Source organism: Ambystoma mexicanum, chromosome 1p, assembly GCF_040938575.1.
Source record: "Ambystoma mexicanum isolate Mex_15411 chromosome 1p, UKY_AmexF1_1, whole genome shotgun sequence".
NCBI lineage: Eukaryota > Metazoa > Chordata > Amphibia > Caudata > Ambystomatidae > Ambystoma > Ambystoma mexicanum.
In genome coordinates, this window is record NC_090921.1 from 90,427,752 (window position 1) to 90,449,471 (window position 21,720).

The 21,720-nt window shown below is 45.7% G+C and overlaps 1 protein-coding gene across 3 annotated transcripts in view; it reads right to left on the minus strand.

Annotated features, from left to right (window-relative positions):
- NFAM1 (NFAT activating protein with ITAM motif 1) overlaps positions 1-21,720 on the minus strand; it is a 435,839-nt gene that overhangs the window by 196,052 nt on the left and 218,067 nt on the right. For all 3 annotated transcript variants that reach the window (XM_069643827.1, XM_069643817.1, XM_069643808.1), the window contains one exon: positions 11,919-12,032. In XM_069643827.1, coding sequence (XP_069499928.1) covers positions 11,919-12,032 — 114 coding nt within the window. The remainder of the gene's footprint in view (positions 1-11,918; positions 12,033-21,720) is intronic.

Genomic DNA, 21,720 nt, shown 5'->3' on the forward strand with positions numbered 1-21,720 from the left:
TGCCCTTCAGCACCCAATCATGATGCCTCTGCCTTTTTTTCACTCTTTGTATCCCAGGTTGTCCTTCTATTGTGCATGCCTGTGGTTATGGGGTGGGGATGTTAACTGCCTGCTTAACCCCACTTTGGATAGGTCAGACACCAAGCATAAAAAAACAGCCCCCCCTGCTAAGACCCTGAATGCCTTGCTGCGGCTCTTTTCGGCTGGCAGATGTCTGGCGGTCGCTGCAACGGGATACCCGTGGCTACATACACGACTCGGAACCACATTCTGTGTACACTCGGATTATATATTTACGGGGATGAACATTTGGGCGAGATCGTGGAAGCAGAGTATGGGGCCAGGGTCCCATCGGACCATGCACCGCTCCTGGTCACATGGCAGAGTACATGTGGCAGGCCTCCGATCACTACCTGGTGGTTAAGGGCCGAATCACTGCAGGATGGGAGTTTGAGAATGCATGCGAGAAACGATCTTGGACTACTTCGAAACCATCGCAAGGAGTGTGGATAAGCTTAGCACTCTGTGGGATGCCTGTAAATCAATGCTCCGGGGGGCAGCAATTGGGTCTGTGGGTGGTGTCAGAATGACTTACTGCATGCTATATCTAACACAGAAAGGGAGATTGTGGAGGTGGAGCGCAGCAACATGGGGAACAGGGTAGCTGCCCTAGAACTCACTGCGCTGAAGCAGCAGTGTATGGCCGACTGGGGCAGGTTGGGCAAGTTTGACTATACAAAGTATATGGAAAAGCTGCATGAGGGAGCAGATAAGCCAGGGAAGTTGCAGGCAAGGTCGTGCCGCCAGGAAAACAGGAGGGAAATGATACATGCCATTAATGATGAATGTGGGGTCACGTGGAGTGCTCAAGGTGAGATGAATGATGTTTTTTCAAGTAATATAGCTCCCTATACTCGGGAGGAGACGGTAGCAGTGGTAGGGATATCAACGAGGCACTCTCCCAGATCGAGCTACCTCGTCTAGGCTGCTCTTGACGCCCCGCTGACCGTAGAAGGGCTGCAGTCTGCCTTTCGGTCGTTGCCCTTAGGCAAAGTTCCCAGTGCAGATGGGCTGCTGGATGGGTTTTATAAAAAATTGGAGGTGGGATTGGCTCCCCGACTATTAGTGGTCCTGGAGGAAGCGTATGGTGTCGGCTTGTTCCCCCGTAGCCTCAGGGAATCAGTTATTGTGGCTGTGCTTAAGCCTAATAAATCTAAGCTGTACTGCGGATCCTATAGACCGCTGTCTATGATTAACCAGGACTGTAAAATTCTCACGGCACTTCTTGCGAATCGGTTAAAGTCTGAAATTGGTGATATGATACACCCTGACCAGACGGGGTATGTCCCGGGGAGAAGCACGTCCTGGAATTTGAGGAGCCTGCTTTATATTATTGAAAGGACCTCATCTTCTGGTGAGCCCCTGGCAGTGGCCTTGCTAGACACAATTAAGGCATTAAGGCCTTTGATTCTGTCAGGTGGAACTGGTTGCATGCCGCATTGCAGCAATTTGGTATTGGGCCGTGTTTCGGAAGATGGGTGGAGTGGGTATATGCTAAACTTATGGCTAGAGTCAGAATGGGCCGACACGTCTCAAAGAGCTGGGAGCTGCGATAGGGCACGAAACGGGGATGCCCATTGTACCCATGTTATTTATTCTGGCCCTAGAACCGATTGCAGTGTTTCTAAGGGCGGAATATGCTGTTGCTGGTATTTCTGTGGATGGTGTAACACACGTGGTATCCATGTATGCCGATGATATGCTGCTTTATATGGGGCACCCTGAGGTAACTTACACTACTTGCTGTATATACTGGAATGTTTTGCAGCACTATCTGGCAACAAAGTGAGTCTGAATAAATCCTGTTTGCTCCCTGGTTTATTGGGTTGACGCTGCAAGCAGCTCTGCAGTCTGGCAGTACAGAGGTTGGTGGACACCGTTTGATTATCTTGGGGTTAACGTAAGGCATGACCCCAGGTCCTCTAATGAATATAAAAAGCAGGCTGATCTTTATCGTATAGTGCAGTCCATTGCCTTCTGGACCAGGCTTCCCCTGTCGATGACTGGAGGGTGGCCCTCTTGAAGATGGTGGCCATTTTGTCAATGTTCCCTTTGTAATACCCAGAAGGTTCTTCAATGTGTTAGATTCAGTGGTTCAGGGATTCTCGTGGGGTGGGGTAGGAACAGGATTGCCCTAAGCCCGCTATGGAGGGCTTATGAAGATTGGGGGGGGGGGGGAAACAGAGTACCACCTTCAAATTGTATTAACTCAAACAGACACTGGACACAACACTTTTGCAGCCCTTGGTCAACAATATTTCCTGAAGGAGGTGTTTTGGGTACCATATGCCCTAGCTTGGCACGGCCTGAACCTACTTAGGTGGGGAAGACATTAGGTAGCCGGGTCTGGCAGTTAGTGGGCTTGGCGGAACAATTTATGCCGCATATACCCCTAGCTGCAGTACTCTCTACTCATAAGTGGGGAGGGGATGAGTATCAGGAAATATTGGAAGGTGAACGGGGTGGCTACCGTGGGCGACTTGTTCCTAGATGGCAGGTTGGTAGGGTTTGAGGAGTTGGTGGTGCGGTTTGGCATCGCTCAAGGTCAGTTCCTGACACATGTGAGGCTGATACGGCTGGTAGGGGATAGATGGCCTGAGCCCCAATGTGATTCGGATGGTCATACAGTTTTGTCTGTTATGTATGATATGTCGGAGGGTGAAAACGTGATATCTAGACTGTATGAGCTGCTCCTTGATGCCCATTCTCGGGGATCAGTGGGAGGCAGACCTTGAAAGAGGCTTTACGGATGCCGAATGGGCGCATGTGTTCATCTATGCAAAGAAGGTTTCTTGGAATGTCAGGTTCAAACAGGTCCAATTGTATCCCTTATACAGGGTATACATGACCGCAGCAGAATCTCCTGGATTCAGGGTGGGGGGCACAGGGCTGCCCAAGGTACTTCTCCCTGGAAGCAGACATCATGCATATGTTCTGGTCCTACTCGGTCGTACAGGATTTCTGCTCTAAGGTGGCGGTGAGGGTACTTAAGGGAGGTATCAACATACGTACGTGGCCGCCAGAGGCCTGCCTGTTAGGGATATCCCCGCACAAGCGTGCTGCAGCACATCTCACCAAGATGAAAGACCTAATTTGTGTACTGGCTAAGCGCATTATTGCAATGGAATGGAAGCCTGCGGGGGGCCCCAATTTGGATGCATGGTGGGGGGATCTCCAGAGGTGGGCAATGGCTGAGACTGTGATGTGGCACAGGGCTGTGTACAGGGGGATGATGGAGGGCAGTATGGACGTTGCACAGTGGAATGCACTAGTACAAGCGCTGTTTGATTCATCTGACAAAACGTCCTCACCAGATTGACCACATGGCGCTTGTGGGCGTGACTGATGGGTATAGCCAGGGTTTGTGGGGAGGTGGAAGTGCCCCTGGGTATGGGTAGGCGAGGGCCTGTGGGGGAGGTTTGAGGCGGCAGATGGGTATTGTTGGAGAGTGGGGGTTAGTTTACTTTGTCCATTATTGATTTGTCTTTAATGGCCCATTGAGGGCTTTGAAACATGCTTTTGGGTTGTCGGTATGGTTCTTTCTTTTTGTATGACCGCTTGTATTGTATGTGGCAATAACTTAATAAGTGTTTCAACATAAAAAAAGGTGGTCCTTACAACACATCCTAGGTTTTTGCCAAAATTCATATCCAAGTTCCATGTCAATCAATCTATTGAACTACCTACTTTTTAACCAAATAACAATCTAACACAGCTGAAAGAAGCCTCCATTCATTAGATGTAAGATGGCAGTCTTGTACTATGTAAACAAAACAAAACCTCTAAGAAAAGCAGACCAGCTCTTTGTTTCCATAGCACCTAGTAGGGAAGGTAATCACTATTCCAAAAACTCCATCTTCAGATGGATAGTCAAGTGCATAGAGCTTTGCTATTCACTATCAAAGAAGACCCTACCTTTCACACCAAGTGCTCACTCTACCAGAGGTACTGGAGCTACTTAAGCCTTTATTGCAAACGTCCCCTTAGACGCTATTTGCAAAGCAACTACTTGGAGTTCCATACATAGTTTTACTTAACACTACTGCATTGACACACATTCTAAAGCAGATTCACAGGTGGTACTGTACCTCTCACAGCCCACCTCCTTCTCCAGATACTGCTAGCTAATCCATGCATAACATTTGATCTAAGCAGATTACACAAGCCTCAGAAGGGATACTTTACTCACCGTAATCGTATTTCTGATGCTTGTATCTGCTTAGATTCACATGCCCCACCCTTCCTCCTCTTCTGGAGTTGAAGGTGCATAGATATTCTTGCTCTATCGCAATTTTTCTGCTTTATTACATCTGTACTCACGCTACACTTTATGCAACCTCATGTCAGAAACAAAACTATCTGAGGGACCTCGACGCGTGAAGGACCATGGGTACAGTAGAGGTGACACTAGGCATAGCATTACTAACACCCCCAGTCGACCTCCCTTTTCGAGTTTCAAAAACAAATAATGTAATACTCTGCGACTACCACTAGATGGCCTATGCATAGCATGTGAATCTCGGCAGATACAAGCATCAGAAATATGATTACGGTGAGTAACGTATGCCATATATATATATTCACTGAAAAAACATTGTTAAAGGAAAATTATGTTTGAGTTGCACTAATAAAAACCTATGAAATTCATTGGAAAAAACGTTGTTAAAGGGACGTTATGGTTGTAAGGTAAAATCAAAAAATCAAAGATATTTGCCAGTTATGGTAAGCTATGCAAACATAATTCATGCCACCACCATGCACTGCTAAGACTAACACCCAGGACGTCAAAGATGATGTCACAAATGGTATCATTGATGACATCACTGATGACATCACATATCCATGGTGGTTTTTGTTCAGCGATGGTGAGCATTTTAAGCAGACGACTTGATCTAGTGATACTGCATTGACAACATGCTACACATACTCTAAAAGTGTAGTATATATATACCTTAACCTTATGCTACATTCTTATGGTACTTCCCTTAGGGTTTGGCCTGAGCTCATGGTGCACATACATGGAACAATAAGCCGGCCCTAGACAATTCATTTTTTATACATGATGATGATCTCTAATCTTAGTGTAATTTTATGGTCATGGTGTTTCTTTCCTCCTTACTAGAGTTTCCCTGTATGTGACTTAGATGTGTATGCATTTATGCTCTGCATATGTATATTTTGTAATAACACATGTGTGTAGTAATTCTTGTATTGTTATCTGTTAATTCCAAGTTTAACATTAGTCAAGATTCTGATAGGCTTGGACTCATGGTTCTACTGGCCAATATTACCAGATTAAAAATGCTTTACTTCTATGGTCCAAGCCGTTGTCTATGTGTAGGCATCATTAGATCACTGTATTAACAATTCTTCACAATAGAGCGTTTCTGTTTCAATAAGTACATTTTGTGATACATGGAGTAGTTCATGAGACGACTCCCAATCACCCTTCATATGTTTCTAGCAACATTCTAAACACAACCCCTTTTGGGGAATTTTCATCAGAACTGATGTCATATGTGATGCCATCAGCAATTACCTCAATGATGCCATTTGTGATGTCATCTTTGATGTCCTGGGTGTTAGTCTTAGCAGTGCATGGTGGTGGCGCGAGTTATGGTTGCTTAGCTTACCATAACTGGCAGATTTCTTTGGTTTTTTGATTTTACCTTGCAAATAACGCCTTCAACAATGTTCTTTCCATGAATTTCATAGGTTTCTATTAGTGCAACTTAAAACGTCCTTTTGAACACATTTTTTCCATGAATTTCATAGGTTTTTATGGGTGCCACTTAACCATAACGTCCATTTAACAACATGTTTTCAGTGAATTTCAATGGTTTTTGTAAGTGAAAATGTTTCATGAAGTTACGTCACTGTATATAATTATTGATAATTCCTCTTTTAACATATATGAAAGAACTATAAACCTCCTTTCACAAACGTATTTCTTGCCGTGCATATCGATTTGTGTCTTTCCAGCATGCTGGGGATGCAAGTCATGGTTGAATTGCCTGGGGCATGAGGCTCAACCATGACCCCCAACCCCACCAAATCACACCTGTTATCCACTGCACCTATGCTGCATCCTAGTTCAGTGTCCACTATACCCTCATAATGTGGCCAATGGCAAGTGCTCATGGCTTGCATGGACAGTCTCCACAATCCATGGGGCATGGACTTTGGCCATGCTGCATCCCCCAATAGACGAATCAGAGTTGACATTTGTCCTTGCCGAGGGCCAGGCCCACTGCCCAGGCACCAAAGTTATATCACTATGTTGGTACTTACATTTTGACTCTTTGGAAAAAATAAAACACAGGACAGATTTGCAAAAGCATGCTTTCGGGTCCTTGCTGATGCTCCTCACACAGATTTGCTGCAAACCCGCCCAGCACTTCAGACTGTAGCGCAAGCAGAATTTATCTTCCCATTCAAGGCTATCCCAATTTCAAAAAACTTTACCACATAGCCAGTCCCTGGTAGCCATGACTACTTTAACCACATTGCCGGTTCCCGGTGGCCATGGACAGTGGCCATATCCAAGTCCTGGACAATCTGGTCACTGGCCATGGCCACAGGCTTTGCCTCAGTCACCAAAGGTACAGCACTATATTTTGAACCTACATTATGACACTTTGCAAAAAATAAAAAACAGTCACATTTGCAAAACTATGCTTTCTGGCTCTTGCCAATGCTCCACACACACGTTTACTGCAAAATCTTCTGTGTTTTAGTTTTTGAAAAGTGTCAAAATATAGGTACAATAATAGTGATATAACACACATGACAAAATCCATTCAAGCTTTGCACATGCATACAAAGGTGGTTCTAGAATATGTTTGCACATTTATTTTGCAGATTCGTCAAACAGCACCAAAGTTATGAGCCATCTAAAATGCCCTCTAATTTTGCCCCCTTTAGACAAAATCCAACCAAACTTTGCAAAAAACATTCAAAGTTGGGTCTACAATCTTTTTGCAAACCTGTATGCAGCTTGCCAAACAGCACCAAATGTATAAGCCATTCAAACCTTTTTGAACCCTCCCTCTACCTTTGCCCCCTCTTAGCGAAACAGCACCAAACTTTACAAAAGTATTCAAAGTTGGATCTAGAATAATATTGCAAAATGTCATGCAGATTCATGGATGGCCCGAAGTTATAAGCCATCCAAAAACTGCTCTTCACCAACTCTGTAATGCAGAAATATGCATGGATGTCCTTGAACGTTTGTCAAGTTTGCGAACATCACAGCAATGTCCACGAGCATCTGAGATGTTCGCGGACATGGGAGAAGAAAACACCGGATTTTCTGGCTTTTTCTGGCCATATCCCATCCCATCCTCATCACCACTCACCTCCCTAGAGATTGTTTAATTTGTTAGACAAGTGTAATGTTGTGCATTTTAATATGTTTTTACTGCAATGCCCGCGGCCTATGAGTGCAGTTTGCGCAATCAACAGGGCATTCTTTTGAAAAGTTTTGATGTACCTCACTTTTTTAATTGACCAATCAACGGGAGCATACGATGTCCGCAAATGTTACTCATCTCCCCGATTGTCCCAGAGGCCTCTGCGGACATAGAGCCAGGAAGTGAGTCCGCAGATAACACACATTTTTTAACTTACATATTGGGCTTTTCAAAAAAATAGACTGGATGGATTAACACCAAATTTGCAAAAGCACACTTTTGGGACCAAACTGCCACTCCTCCCGCAAGTATGGGGAAAATACGTCCAGCGGATTGAGCTGTAGCCACGAGCAAAAACAAGTTTCCATGCATGTCTATACGGATTTCAAATTTTTTTGGACCCCGCTATAACATTGCCCCCTTGACAAAACCACGCAAAACTTTGCAAAAGTATTCAGAGGTGGCCATACACTATATTTGCAAACTTTTTTTGGGGGTATTTTATTTGAATTTTATGTCATATAGCGTCTTACACCAAAGATCATAAAATGGTACAATAAAATGAAAAAATGAAAGATTGGAAACACAATCTGTAATCCGAGCCAGAATGAAGTAAATGGGACCTCAAAGAGTCACAAAATAAGGAATAAAAAGAGATAGAACGAAGACAAAGAGGGAGAGCATTCCAGTGTACAGGAGCAAGTGATGAAAATGAACAAAAGCGAGACAGAGCACACGGCGGACGAGGAACAACAAGAAAAAATGTCAAAGAACAACAAAGTGGGTTGGATGGGATACATACAATGAAACTAAGGAAGAAAGATATTCAGGAGCAAGACCATGAGATTTGAAGACTAGACACAGGAAGACAAATTTAAGGCGAGACTGGGAAGAGAGCCAGCAAGATTAGAAAGGGAAGAAGAAATAGAGTCACAAGGAGCCAAATGAAAGAGTACACGAATAGACGCATAAAAAAACAGATTTCAAAAGGGCAAGACAAGTAAGAGGGAGTACGTTTCGTGCAAATTCGTCAAACAGCGCCAAAGTTGTAAGCCGCCTAAAAACGGCTCTTCCTATGGATTGAGCAACTTAACCATATCTACAGGGCCACTAACGTAGGCCCCGTTATAGACAGTAGCCTAATGCAGATTGTACAGCAAATAATTGCTGAGAGTTTAGTGGCAATGCGTAGTTGTACTGGCGCATGTGTTTCATGTAATATTCAAAATGAAATGCAAATACTGATGTTTTCAACTTGGAATTTTAAATGTCATTTATGATGCTAGTTTCAATTTAATATTAAGTGGGGTATGTTGTGGTTGGGCGGGGCGGAGTTGTGTTCCGTGAATGGTGGAATGTCACGTGTACATTTATTTTAAGCGTTAAACATAATTTTTTTAGGGAAAGTCGGATAGTATTCCTTACGTTCTGCTGCAAAACAGTGCCTGATCACCACTGCTTGTAGGGAACATTTGTTGACATACTAATTGCTGCATTTTCCTGTGCAAGTGACGTGTGTGCATTGGTGCAGTGAGAGAAATGCAGCTTGATGCTTTTATGCCTTTGATCTATGATGGGATTCTTGATAAGTGCTTTTTCTACTGTCATGAGCAGTATGGGTATGGTTTTGAGGTCATTAGTACCAGTGAAACAATGCATTGTTTGTCTGCCAAGAGCCTTTTGGCTTTTGAGCCATTAATGCCATCTGAGCACTAATGGTGCAGTGAGTATGTATTTAAAAGCAATTTTTGGTGCATGTACACAAAAGTTGTGTTTGCATGCATGCCATTCCCTCTCTACCAACGCTAGGGCATGGGAGAATTGAACTCTTGTCTGCGTGTCTCGAATAACATTCTGCTTCTTTAGCAGACATTTATGTGATCTTTGCTTCATGTGTTGCTTTGCTGTCTCTTTCTTGCTTTAAATGATTCCTAGGAGATGTTGGGTCGTGTGGTGGTCCCACAGGATTGCCGTTGGTGAGTTTGTTGTGTTTTCTAGATAAGGCTATGGTCTCGAAGGGAGGTTAGTACTAAATGAGGGTTGTGTGAGTAATGAGGTGGCTTATTTGAGGGCCTGTTTCCTGAATGTGTCAGGCTTAGGTGAGAGGTGTAGATGCTGTGAAGGTTCCAGATGCGGGAAGGTATTGCTCAAAGCATGAGAGGGCTGGTGCTCAGAGGTGACAGTTCTGAGATTCGGGGGTGGCAGGCCCGAATACATAGAGCAGAGTTTTTCAGCTTGCAGCCGCTATGTTGGTGGAATGTACATTGCGCAAACTTTCCCAAGTGTATACTCCTTTGAACCTATTACGTCTCATATGTACCTGATGTAGTTCCCCGCAACAAGAGGCCAGCTTTCCCAAGTATATATTCTTTGGCACCTATTACGTCTCATATGTACCTGATGTAGTTCCCTGCAACAAGAGGTGAGCTTTCCCAAGTATATATTCTTTTGCACCTATTACGTCTCATTTGTACCTGATGTAGTTCCCCGCAACAAGAGGACAGCTTTCCCAAGTATATATTCTTTTGCACCTATTACGTCTCATTTGTACCTGATGTAGTTCCCTGCAACAAGAGGTGAGCTTTCCCAAGTATATATTCTTTTGCACCTATTACGTCTCATTTGTACCTGATGTAGTTCCCCGCAACAAGAGGCCAGCTTTCCCAAGTATATATTCTTTGGCACCTATTACGTCTCATATGTACCTGATGTAGTTCCCTGCAACAAGAGGCCAGCTTTCCCAAGTATATATTCTTTGGCACCTATTACGTCTCATATGTACCTGATGTAGTTCCCTGCAACAAGAGGTGAGCTTTCCCAAGTATATATTCTTTTGCACCTATTACGTCTCATTTGTACCTGATGTAGTTCCCCGCAACAAGAGGCCAGCTTTCCCAAGTATATATTCTTTGGCACCTATTACGTCTCATATGTACCTGATGTAGTTCCCTGCAACAAGAGGTGAGCTTTCCCAAGTATATATTCTTTTGCACCTATTACGTCTCATTTGTACCTGATGTAGTTCCCCGCAACAAGAGGTGAGCTTTCCCAAGTATATATTCTTTTGCACCTATTACGTCTCATTTGTACCTGATGTAGTTCCCCGCAACAAGAGGCCAGCTTTCCCAAGTATATATTCTTTTGCACCTATGACGTCTCATATGTACCTGATGTAGTTCCCCGCAACAAGAGGACAGCTTTCCCAAGTATATATTCTTTGGCACCTATTACGTCTCATATGTACCTGATGTAGTTCCCTGCAACAAGAGGTGAGCTTTCCCAAGTATATATTCTTTTGCACCTATTACGTCTCATTTGTACCTGATGTAGTTCCCCGCAACAAGAGGCCAGCTTTCCCAAGTATATATTCTTTGGCACCTATTACGTCTCATATGTACCTGATGTAGTTCCCTGCAACAAGAGGTGAGCTTTCCCAAGTATATATTCTTTTGCACCTATGACGTCTCATATGTACCTGATGTAGTTCCCCGCAACAAGAGGACAGCTTTCCCAAGTATATATTCTTTTGCACCTATTACGTCTCATATGTACCTAATGTAGTTCCCTGCAACAAGAGGCCAGCTTTCCCAAGTATATATTCTTTTGCACCTATTACGTCTCATATGTACCTGATGTAGTTCCCTGCAACAAGAGGTGAGCTTTCCCAAGTATATATTCTTTTGCACCTATTACGTCTCATATGTACCTAATGTAGTTCCCTGCAACAAGAGGTGAGCTTTCCCAAGTATATATTCTTTTGCACCTATGACGTCTCATATGTACCTGATGTAGTTCCCCGCAACAAGAGGACAGCTTTCCCAAGTATATATTCTTTTGCACCTATTACGTCTCATATGTACCTAATGTAGTTCCCTGCAACAAGAGGCCAGCTTTCCCAAGTATATATTCTTTTGCACCTATTACGTCTCATATGTACCTGATGTAGTTCCCTGCAACAAGAGGTGAGCTTTCCCAAGTATATATTCTTTTGCACCTATTACGTCTCATATGTACCTGATGTAGCTCACGGCAACAAGTAGCAAAGCTTTTCTATGTATGTACTCCGCTGAACTACTCAGGCTTATTGTATGCCTGATCTGTAATTATTGGAACTGTGTGTGCCTACTGCACTAACTGTAACCATATTCTTAAGCTAAAGCACCTAGATGCCCCCGGGCTTTGTGCACTATATTAAAAAATAAAATAAAATCCAATGTAGAACACTGATGGAACCTAGGGTTCCCTGAGGTTCCCTGAGTGACGACTGGGGCATTCAGGATGGGAGCTATACTAGAACTTACTCCCTCTCCTATCTACTTTCTAGTCTACAACCTCTAACTGAATAAAGCGGCCTTCCTTTAGCATCTTCAAGGTATAACCCAAAGTGTCCCACGCCAGTTGCTCTCCACCCAGAACCTAATGGGAGCCCCAGCCTGGAGGACTCACAGTGTAGATCGAGTCTGACGTGGAGGCTTCTGGCCTATCGGTAGTGTTTCTGGTCTCTGCATTATGGCCTCCATGCATTCCCCGCTGTTTCAGGCTTGACCAAGTAGGATAACCCTGTGGAGGAAAAACAAAGCAGGACGTTAAAATACATAAATAGCAATAGTCACACTGGCATCTACAATTATCCTCTTAAGCAAACTAGTCATTGCTATGGGTCACTACTTCCTGAGTTCAAACTGCTGAGTCATTCTCACAGTTCATTGGGCCACCGGAGGGAGGGCCTGACCAATCAGAATCAAGATCATGTGGGCTGTATTCAACAGTACAAGCCTATGTTCTCTCAGCTCCACTGGCCTCAGCCCGGGCTCTCCTGACCCCTCTGGCCCATTTCCGTAACTCTTCTCAGCCTTTCACGACACTATCTTTAGCCACTGATGCAGACCTCTCAACTCACAGGCTTTTGGTGACTGTCGCCCGCCATGCCATCACTTTGCGCACCCAACAAGCCCCTTACGCGCCCATTAACTTCACTGGGCTCTCACCCACCAAAAACAATGTCTGCTATTTTCACCCGCCTTGGGGACGCAAAAGGATGAGGACAGATATCTCATTGGTGGGAGTTAGTTTGCTATATGTCATCCACCATTACATAGATTTCAAGCCGCTGGCAAAGGATTCTCATATGATTAGTGTTTGACTGTCTCATGCATCGTGTGTTTCATGGCACACGACTTTTTTGTTGCAAGCATGAACGGCGCATGCGTGAGCCTCGTTCCGGGCCGCGCATGCGCAGCAAGAATAAAGAACGTCCGTGCCGGCAGTTGCCGCGGGGACGCCGTAAGGCACACACGCGTGTCCCGTGTCTCCTTGTGTGGATGCGTGTGAGCGAGTGCATGTGCGGTGCCGCCCGGGGTCCGGGCCAGCACACAACATCTGGCGACGAAGCGGGATGCGAATCGAGCATTCCCCGAACCCAGCGCGAGCAAAGCAGATCAGTTTCTACGCAGGACACGGGGCAGTAGCGGCCTGAAAAGGTGCTTGTGCGCTGCTCACGTTCCACAGAAACCACAGTGAACTAATTTTTGGAATCCTGACAGTCGTCGACATCCAAGACGACTGTCCCGGATACTTGTAGCACTCCACAATCTACGACATTAGAGATATGAGTGGACCTTTTTAGTTTTCGCTATTAGGTGGTGCTGAAACTTATAAATTCCAAACTATTGTCATTAAAATAAGAGCTTTAACATGAGAGCTTGAATAGGGGCTTTGAATGCAGGTTTGTAATGCTTTTCAATGAAGATGATATATGAGGATGGATTTATGTAGTTTGGCTATGTGTCCCACCCATTCCATTCCCACCCATTGCTAAGTGAAATATGTAGGATTTTCCTCCCACTCCCACCCATCTCACCCACAACACACTCTTTGCACTCTACGGCTGAATTTCTACTGTGTGGTGAATTTTTCAGCCATTTTTACTTCCAAAATGGCGGCCGACATCTGTTAATGTTATTTAAAAGTTATTTGACTTGATTTATGCTTTAAAAAATATTTACTGTAAAAATACAATTAAATTAAGTAAATAAAAAATAAATAAAATATTTACTGCAGCTTTGAAGTTATGTTCCATTTGTTAAGGAATTTGGTTTTAAAAATAAAGATGTTTCGTTAAAGATATGTGTTTTGTAAAATGGCTTTCAAATTGTCCATATTATTTATTTATTTATTTTGATATTTGTAAAGCACACCATGCCCTAGGGCATCTGGGTGCTGAGTTTCTTGTGAATAGTACAGACAGTTTGTCAGATCAAGGAACAATTGACGTTACAGTCGGTGGTAAAGCACTTCTTTTGACGCGGATGATGATCAGATTCGACAAAGCGCAGTTAGTCGATACATTTTCCGATGGGGGTTGCAATGCAGTGGTGGGGGTAGTGTCACCAGTTAATACATACATTAAATAAGTGCAGGTAGTCCAGAAACATCAAGCACGTGGGAGCATAGTGATGCAAATAGGGTAGGCGGCTTAGCGTGAGTGAGACAGCTCTTGTGTGAAGAACCAGGTTTTCAAACTCTTGTGGAAGGCCCAGAAGGAGGATTCTGATCTACGTGGTGGTGGAAATGTATTCCACTATTTAGCAGCAACCACTGATATGATATGATAGGTTATTTATAACGCGCTTAATACCCAGAGGTTTCTAAGCGCGGACCCGGGGATCGAACCTGCGTTGCTCTGTGTCGTCTTGCTTCCTGTCCCTGGGATATCCTCCCGAGACTGGGAAGCTATTGCCTCCTGCTTTCTGACGCTGGTATTTGGGAACTGTGAGCAGATGTGTGGTTGCCCTGCGGGTAGGTCTATTAGATTTGTACTGTGTACATTTGTTAGAGAGGTATTTAGGGGCTGACTGTGAGATACATGCGTGTATCAGAGTAAGGTTTTTGAAGACAACTCGGTCCTGGACCGGCAGCCAATGGGCTTTACGTCTCTCCGCAGATATATTTGAGATTTTTGGGATATTGAGTGCTGCTCTTGGTGCATTGTTTTGGATCACCTGTAGTTTTTTTAGGTTGCGTTTGTTGGTGCCCGATTAAAGGGAATTTCAGTAGTCTAATTTGGATAAGATAAGAACTCTGGCCAGCGTGATACAACTGTCTGCGGACAAGAAAGGTCTGCAGGCGTAAGCTGTAAAATGCCGCCAAGGCTATGGCGTTAACTTGTCGGGTTAGTGTTAGGGCAGAATCCAAGTAAACGCCCAGGGTTTTTACTTCTTCATTCAAACCCCTGTTGGATAAATATGTCTTCAACAATGAGTATATTAAGGATGATCTTTTTTGGAACCATTGTATTAATTCTAACAGCATGCGTTTGTTGACAGCACTGTATACTATCTGGCTGAGGATTGAAGTCAGGCTGGACATAACACTCTAAATAATTGTAGGGAATGAACAATTGTATATTAATATATGTATTATAGATAACTGTATGGTCAACATTGGACTCATGAAGATGATATTTTATCTTTGTTTTTTACTGCATATTTTAATGTTATTCTAATTTTATGAAACTTATTTCTTTTGCTTTGTGTAAAGTTTATAATTTAAACTATATCACAATAAATAAATAAATAAAATAAGATATAAACTTCTTGGCGACTTTGATGGAAAAGCTGTCTGTTGTAAAGGATTTGAAGGAGTTGTCAAGTTTGTTTAGCTGGTGTTGTGAGCCAATGATGAGTAATTCAGTCTTCTCATCGCTGAGACAGAGGTCATGTTGGGCCATCCACGCCTGGATTATATGGTAGATTTTATTTAGTGATTTGGTGTCAAGGTCATGGTTACCTGTTAAGGGTATGAGTATTTGGGTGTCGACCCCGTAGTTAGTGTAGGTGACACCCAAGTCATCAAGAAGGTCAAATCGTGGTAATTGTAGTGTCAGTGATACACAAGATCCTTGCGGTACACCACAGGTGACAGGTGCTGTAAATGCTGCGGCTGTAGGTGAGAAGACTCTCATAGTTTGATTTGATTTAGAATTTGTATAACGCATATCCTTTTGGGGTGCCAAGGGGCTAGCCATATCTGGGCGCAGATCTTAAAATACAGTAGAGTCAGCCGTCTAATGTCTGCTCAGGATGCTCTTACTCAAATAAAAAGGTTTTAAGCTGTTTTCTGAACACAGTCAAAGATTCTATCTTCCATAAATAAAGCGGTAGACAATTCCATGCATGAGGTCCGGCAACCAAAAACCTTCTATCCCCCCAATGGACAAATCTAGGAACCACCAGTATATTTTGGTTCACAGACCACAGGGGTCGAACGGGGGGGTGTACGTTTTGTTCTTAGTGGTTAGGTATGGAGGTGCAAGGCCATGCACACATTTGAAAACCAGACACAGAAGCTTAAACTGAATCCGTCGATGGACCGGAAGCCAGTGAAGTTTCTTCCTAAAATTCTGAAACTGACTTTTTCCCATGATAGGGAAAAGGCTACACGAACTGCTGAATTTTGTACCACTGCAAGGCGCTGCTACTGGTATTTAGGAAACCCTACGAGGAGGCCATTGCGGTAGTCCAGCTTAGCATTGACAAGCAAGCCCACAGCAATTGCTCAGTGCTCTGCTGGGTTCAGAGGAAGAAGCGGTTTCAGCATTTTCAGATGGAAATATACTGATTTAACCATCTGAATAACATGCCGGTTACATCCCAAGTTTGACTGCCAAGTTTAATTTTGCTGCCTGCGGGTGAGGACAGGGTTAGCAGAGCCCCTCCTGGACTTCATTTGGTTTTCTTTAATTCTGGCTTGATTTTCGCTCTGCGAGCGCCGTTGTCCTCCTCATCCCTCCCTCCCTCCCTACCCTGCATCCACTTTCCCTTGCCTTCCAGTCCCGCCCTCCATGCCCGCCCACCTCCCCTGATTGGCGGCCTTGCTGGTCATAACTGACCTTCCCAAGGCAGCCCCCATGCCCGGCAGCCCCTGTGGCTAAGGACCCCTAGGCACAGGGCGGCTCCCATTGAGGCGGCTCCTGGCTGTGTCTGCAGGGGAAGCCAGTGGCCAGCCATACACCAGGGTTGACCCGCACGCTGCCCTTCTTACCCCTGTCCACCTAGCAGACTCTCAAACATAGGTGTGTTTTCTCCTGTTTTTAAAATTGCATTGTGAAAATATTTAAAATTGCACTATGAAACCTAGGCCTTTTTTCACCCCTATTAAGACTTTCAAACTTAGGTTTGCTTTCTCCTGTTTTAAAAATTGCACTGTGAAAGTATTTTAAATCTGAATGTCTGTCGTCTTGTCCAATTGTTCAACTTGTCTCGCCTCTCTCTGTCTCGTCTGTTTACACCCTGCCCTGTATCTTTCCCTAGTGTTCTCCCCTTCTCTCTCCCTTCCTCTTCTCTCCTCTCCCTACCTACTCTATGGTACTCTCTGTCTCTCCTATTTTCTCTAATTGCTTCTCTATCGACTATCCAGCTCTCCTCACTAAATCTGGTAGGAAGAAGTTTAAAAGGGACATCCTGGTCTCCAACCCAGGCCTCCGTATCGCAGACACCTATACCAGTGCCTCCTCCAGGCAAACTTTCACCGACATCCTCTTTGTCGTTCCCTTCCCAGACCTATGGACCCTACATATGGTCTCTGTGTCCTATCCTTTCTCTTCTTCTCCCATTAATGGTGGCACCCGGTGGCCGGCCCTCCTGGCCTCCTTCCACTCCTCTAAGGTCATCATTAATATTTATGTGAATGATACCGTCTTGGTCCAAGGCACTCAGGCCAACCTTCTCCTCTTCGATAGACGCTTCCCGGGCCTCATCAATTTCCTTTCTTCTCCTGCTGTCCACTCTCCCCCTCCACGGCTACCTCGCCTCCCCCTGCTGCCTCCTCCTTGGCTACCTTACCCTCTTCTCCGTCCCTTTCTGCCCCCCTCTGACTTCTTCTACACCTCTGCAGGGCGTACCTCTGATCCGTACCACTCACCGGAAGTCTTTCAAGGATGGTAACCTTCTCCATATTGCCACTCTTATCTCTCGCTCAGCTGTCAAACACTCCTCCGACATCTGCCGCCTTCTGGAGGAACTTGACCTCGATGTCGGGCCAGCTCTGTCACAAGCTTTGACACTCTCCTCCCTGATGGCTCCAAGATCCTCTCCATGCCCAGCTCCAACCGATCCAGAGGGGGTGTAGCCCTGATCTTCCCCGAGTGGATTCCTGCCTCTGTCATTCCTATGCAGGCCTACTCCTCTTTCGAATGCCTAGTCTGCAGGCTCTCTCTCTCTCCTAGCCATTCCCTTACTGTGGCTACTATCTACCGGCCACCTGGTCAGATCTCCTCCTTCCTCTCTGAGGGGGCTGACCTCTTCTCTTCCCTCCAGGTCTCGACCACTCAACTCCTCCTTCTTGGAGACTTCAACATCCACCTGGATGCTTCCTCTCCTTTCTCTGGACTCTTCCGCGACCTTAGAGACTCTCTCTCACTCTCTATTCTCCCCTCTGGCCCGATTCACTCTGCAGGGCATACTCTGGATGTTCTGATCTCCTCAGACCTTCCCCTTTCTATCCCTCTCACCACTACTCTCTCCTCAAGTGATCACTTTCTCCCTTCCTCCGAGCTCACCCTCTCTACCCCTCAGGCCAAACCAACTCCATCACTGCCACCCACCTTCTCGGTCATCTGACCCATGAAGCGCGTGTCAGTTGAGGCTTTCGTCGCCACTTTCTCACACCCCCTTCCCCCTTTGGCTGACTCACACCCAGACACATCCCTCCATGCTCCACTCTGCTATATCTGATACTCTCGATGTTCTTGCCCCTGTCATGAGGATCCACCTGAAGCCCAAAGCCAAGTGCAACTCCAATTACGACTCAGACCTTGTCACCCTTAAACGCAAGTGCAGGGTGGCTGAGAGGAAATGGTGTGCTTCATGTACATCCTCTGACAAACTGGCCTGCCGCTTGCTCCAAAGGCAATACCGGCTCTCTGTCCTCACCAAGAAGGGAGCTCACATCCAAGCCCGCGTCTCTGCGGCATCTAACAACTCGGCTGAACTCTTTAAAATTTGCAAGGAACTGGCCAATCCTGCTGCGGTCTCTGCCTTTCCTGTCCCTTCCCAGGCCCTCTGCACGGCACTGGCTTCCTCATTTCATCTCTAAAGCTCAGGACATCCTGTCCTCTCTCTCCTCCTCTCCCCTTCCTCCCTCTACTCCCTGCTCTTCCTCTGGGCCTTCCTCGGCCACCTCTTCTCCCTCCTTCTCTGCCTTTCCCCTGTTCTCTCCAGACAAGGTTTCTAGACTAGTCCGATCTATGAAAGTCTCGTCAAAACAGGTTCATCCCTGTTCCTCCAAAACCATCAAGGACCACATTGACTCCCTGGCTCCTGCTCTGGCCGACTTCTGCAACCACTCCTTCGCCACTGGAGTCTTTCCTTTCCCCCTGAAGCACTCCCTTGTGCACCCTCTTCTTAAGAAACCCTCTGCCGTCCCTTCCTGCCTGGCTAACTATCGCCCAATCTCCATCACTCCTTTTCTGGGCAAACTCTTTGAAGAGCCGGACATCTCCCAGCTCAATCTTCACACTGAATCTGTTGGTTGTCTCCATGATCATCAGCCTGGCTTCAGAGCTGCCAGAAGCATGGAAACTGCTCTCCTGAACATCCGTGAAAACCTGCTCTCCAACCTCGATTCCAATACCCCCGTGTCCTCATCTTACTTGGTCTCTCTTCTGCCTTTGACACAGTCAACCATGCCATCCTGCTCAACCGTCTCCGTGATAATATGGGGATCACCGTTCAGGCCCTAGCATGGCTGACTTCTTTCCTCTCTGATCGACCCTCCCAGGTTCAACTTGGGTCCTTCCTCTCCTCTATCTCCATCTCTACCTGTGGTGTTCCCCAGGGGTCTAACCTAGCTCCCTGGCTGTTCAACCGATTCCTGGAACTTCTTGCCCACCGCATTGCCGCACTCTGTCCCAACCTCCAGTGCTATGCGGATGACACTCAGCTCAAATTCAGGCTACCCTCAGCCACCTCTCTCATCTCGGACTGTCTGTCCACCATCCAGGAGTGGTGTGCCACCAATGATCTCTGCCTTAATTCCAGTAAGACCGAGATTCTCCTCATCGGCGCATCCACACCCTCCTTTCCTGTCACTCTCTGGCCGGCCTCTTTTGGCCTTCTTCCTGCTCCCACCTGGCCTCAAGCCCAGGCATCATATCTCTCCAGGACTGAAATCTCTGCACTGGCTCCCAGTGGCTGCGAGGCTTAAGTACAAAACCCTCTGCATCATCCACAAGGCCTTCTGGGGCCTGGGGCCTCAATACCTTCAACTCTCTCTTCCTAAATATCTTCCTTCTCGAGCTCTTCGCTCATCAGCCTTGAGCTCCCTCAGGGTCAGTCGCTTCTCCAAGCAACGAGTTGGTGGTAGATCTCTTTCTTGTGCTGTGCCCTCCCCCTGGAACTGCCTCACACTGTCCCCTCCCCCTTTCCCCCCCGCACTTTCCCCTTCCCCCTTCCCTTGCACTTGTGCGATCTGAATGACACTTGGCCAAGTAGGATCGTTGTCTGTTTTCCCTCTGTACCCCCTCCCTTGCCTCGTCGCACCTTGATACACTTGTGTATAGGCACGTTATGATTGCCATATCATATCATATCAAGTTCTGTTGGATAGGAAGGATTGTATCCAGTGTATGGTGTTTGGTGAGAACTGAGCTGCCGAGGCAAGGTGATTACATAAAATGTTGTGGTTGACTAAATCAAAGGTCGCTGATAAGCCGAGCAGGAGGAGGAGAGCTAATTTGCCATTGTCTTTTAATTCGTCCATTTGTATTTTAAGATCCAGTAATGCTGTCTTGGTTCCATGCGCTGGTCAGAAGCCTGATTGTTGGAGGCCTAGGAGGTTGTTAGTTTCAAGGTACTTTTGTATTTGCAGCTAGGCTGCTCAGTCTAGTATTTTGAGGAGGAAGGGGACTGTTATTATGGGACGGTAGTTTGTAGATATATTAGGGTCTAGGATGGGTTTCTTAAGTAGTGGGAGGACCCACACGTCTTTTAGGTTGGTAGGGACGGTGTTTGTTTCAAGAGAGGCGTTGATTAGATTAGTGATGAAGGGGGTAAGTTCAGCTGCACATTCTTTGATAAAGGGGGCTGGGCACATGTCAACTTGGCATCGAGAAGGTTTGAGGCTAGCAATGATATTCTCTACTTCCTTAGTTGTAACAGGGGCGAAGTCGAATTTAGTGATGGGGTTCTGGGTAGAATAATTGGGGATCTGCCTTGGTTGATTCAGAGTGAGGATTAGCTTTTTTTGTTCCATTTTTGATTTTGTCTAACAGAGCTTTTTGAATATTTGTGCACCAGGCGGTGTCTTTTATGCAAGAGTCTTGTGGGGGTACTAGTGACTCGAGCTCGCTCAGGATCTTTAATAGTTCTTTGGTGCCCAAGTTGGCTTTGGTGATTCTGTCGTTGTAGGTAGAACTTTTAGTTAGTAGGATAGCCTTTTTGTACTTTGAGGAGGCAGAATTGAAGATCTCTTTAGTCAGATCAGAGGGTTATCCAATTAGTGTCAGCAGTTCTTTCGGCGCTGCGTAAGGTTTTGAGGTTGTGGGTATGCCAAAAGTTGGCATGCGCATGCATAGGCTGACAAAGCTGCTTTGTCTTTGACACCATGGCAAGTTTTGTGTATAGCTCTATCATGGCAGATGGGTCACTGACCATGCCATTCTGGTGTTCAATGATTCGGAGCATCAGAGGTAATAATTTCTCTGGCGTTATTTTGTGCGAGTTTCTGGATGGGGCAGCTAGGGCGATACTGGGTAGGGGTCTATGTATCTGTTTTTAGGTATCATGAATGAGATGAGGTGATGGTCCGACCAAGGGCACAGTGTGTAGGAAGAGATGTTGATGTTGCAGCTGTGATCTGCCAGCCAATCAAGTGTGCGAACCTTGGTGTGTGTAGGGTTGGTGATGCGATGTGTAAAGCCTAGCGCTTCCAATGTATCGGCGAAGGTCGAGGCATTGTCGTCCTTCGGGTCATTGAGACCCAAATGTAGGTCTCCCAGCAGGATAATCTGGGAAGAGGGCTTGATGTTCGTAATAAGAAGTTGGGCTACGTCTTCTTCAAAGGAGCAGACCACCCCAGGTGGTCTATATATGAGGTGGATTGTCACGGTGCTAGAGTGTGTTAGTGGTAATTTGACGGAGAGTAATTTGCCTGAGCGGAATGATTGGTCTGGGACTTCTCTTATGAGGAGTTGGTTTTTGTAAATAATTGCTACTCCTTTGGAGCCTTGTCTATCAGTTCTGAGGATGGA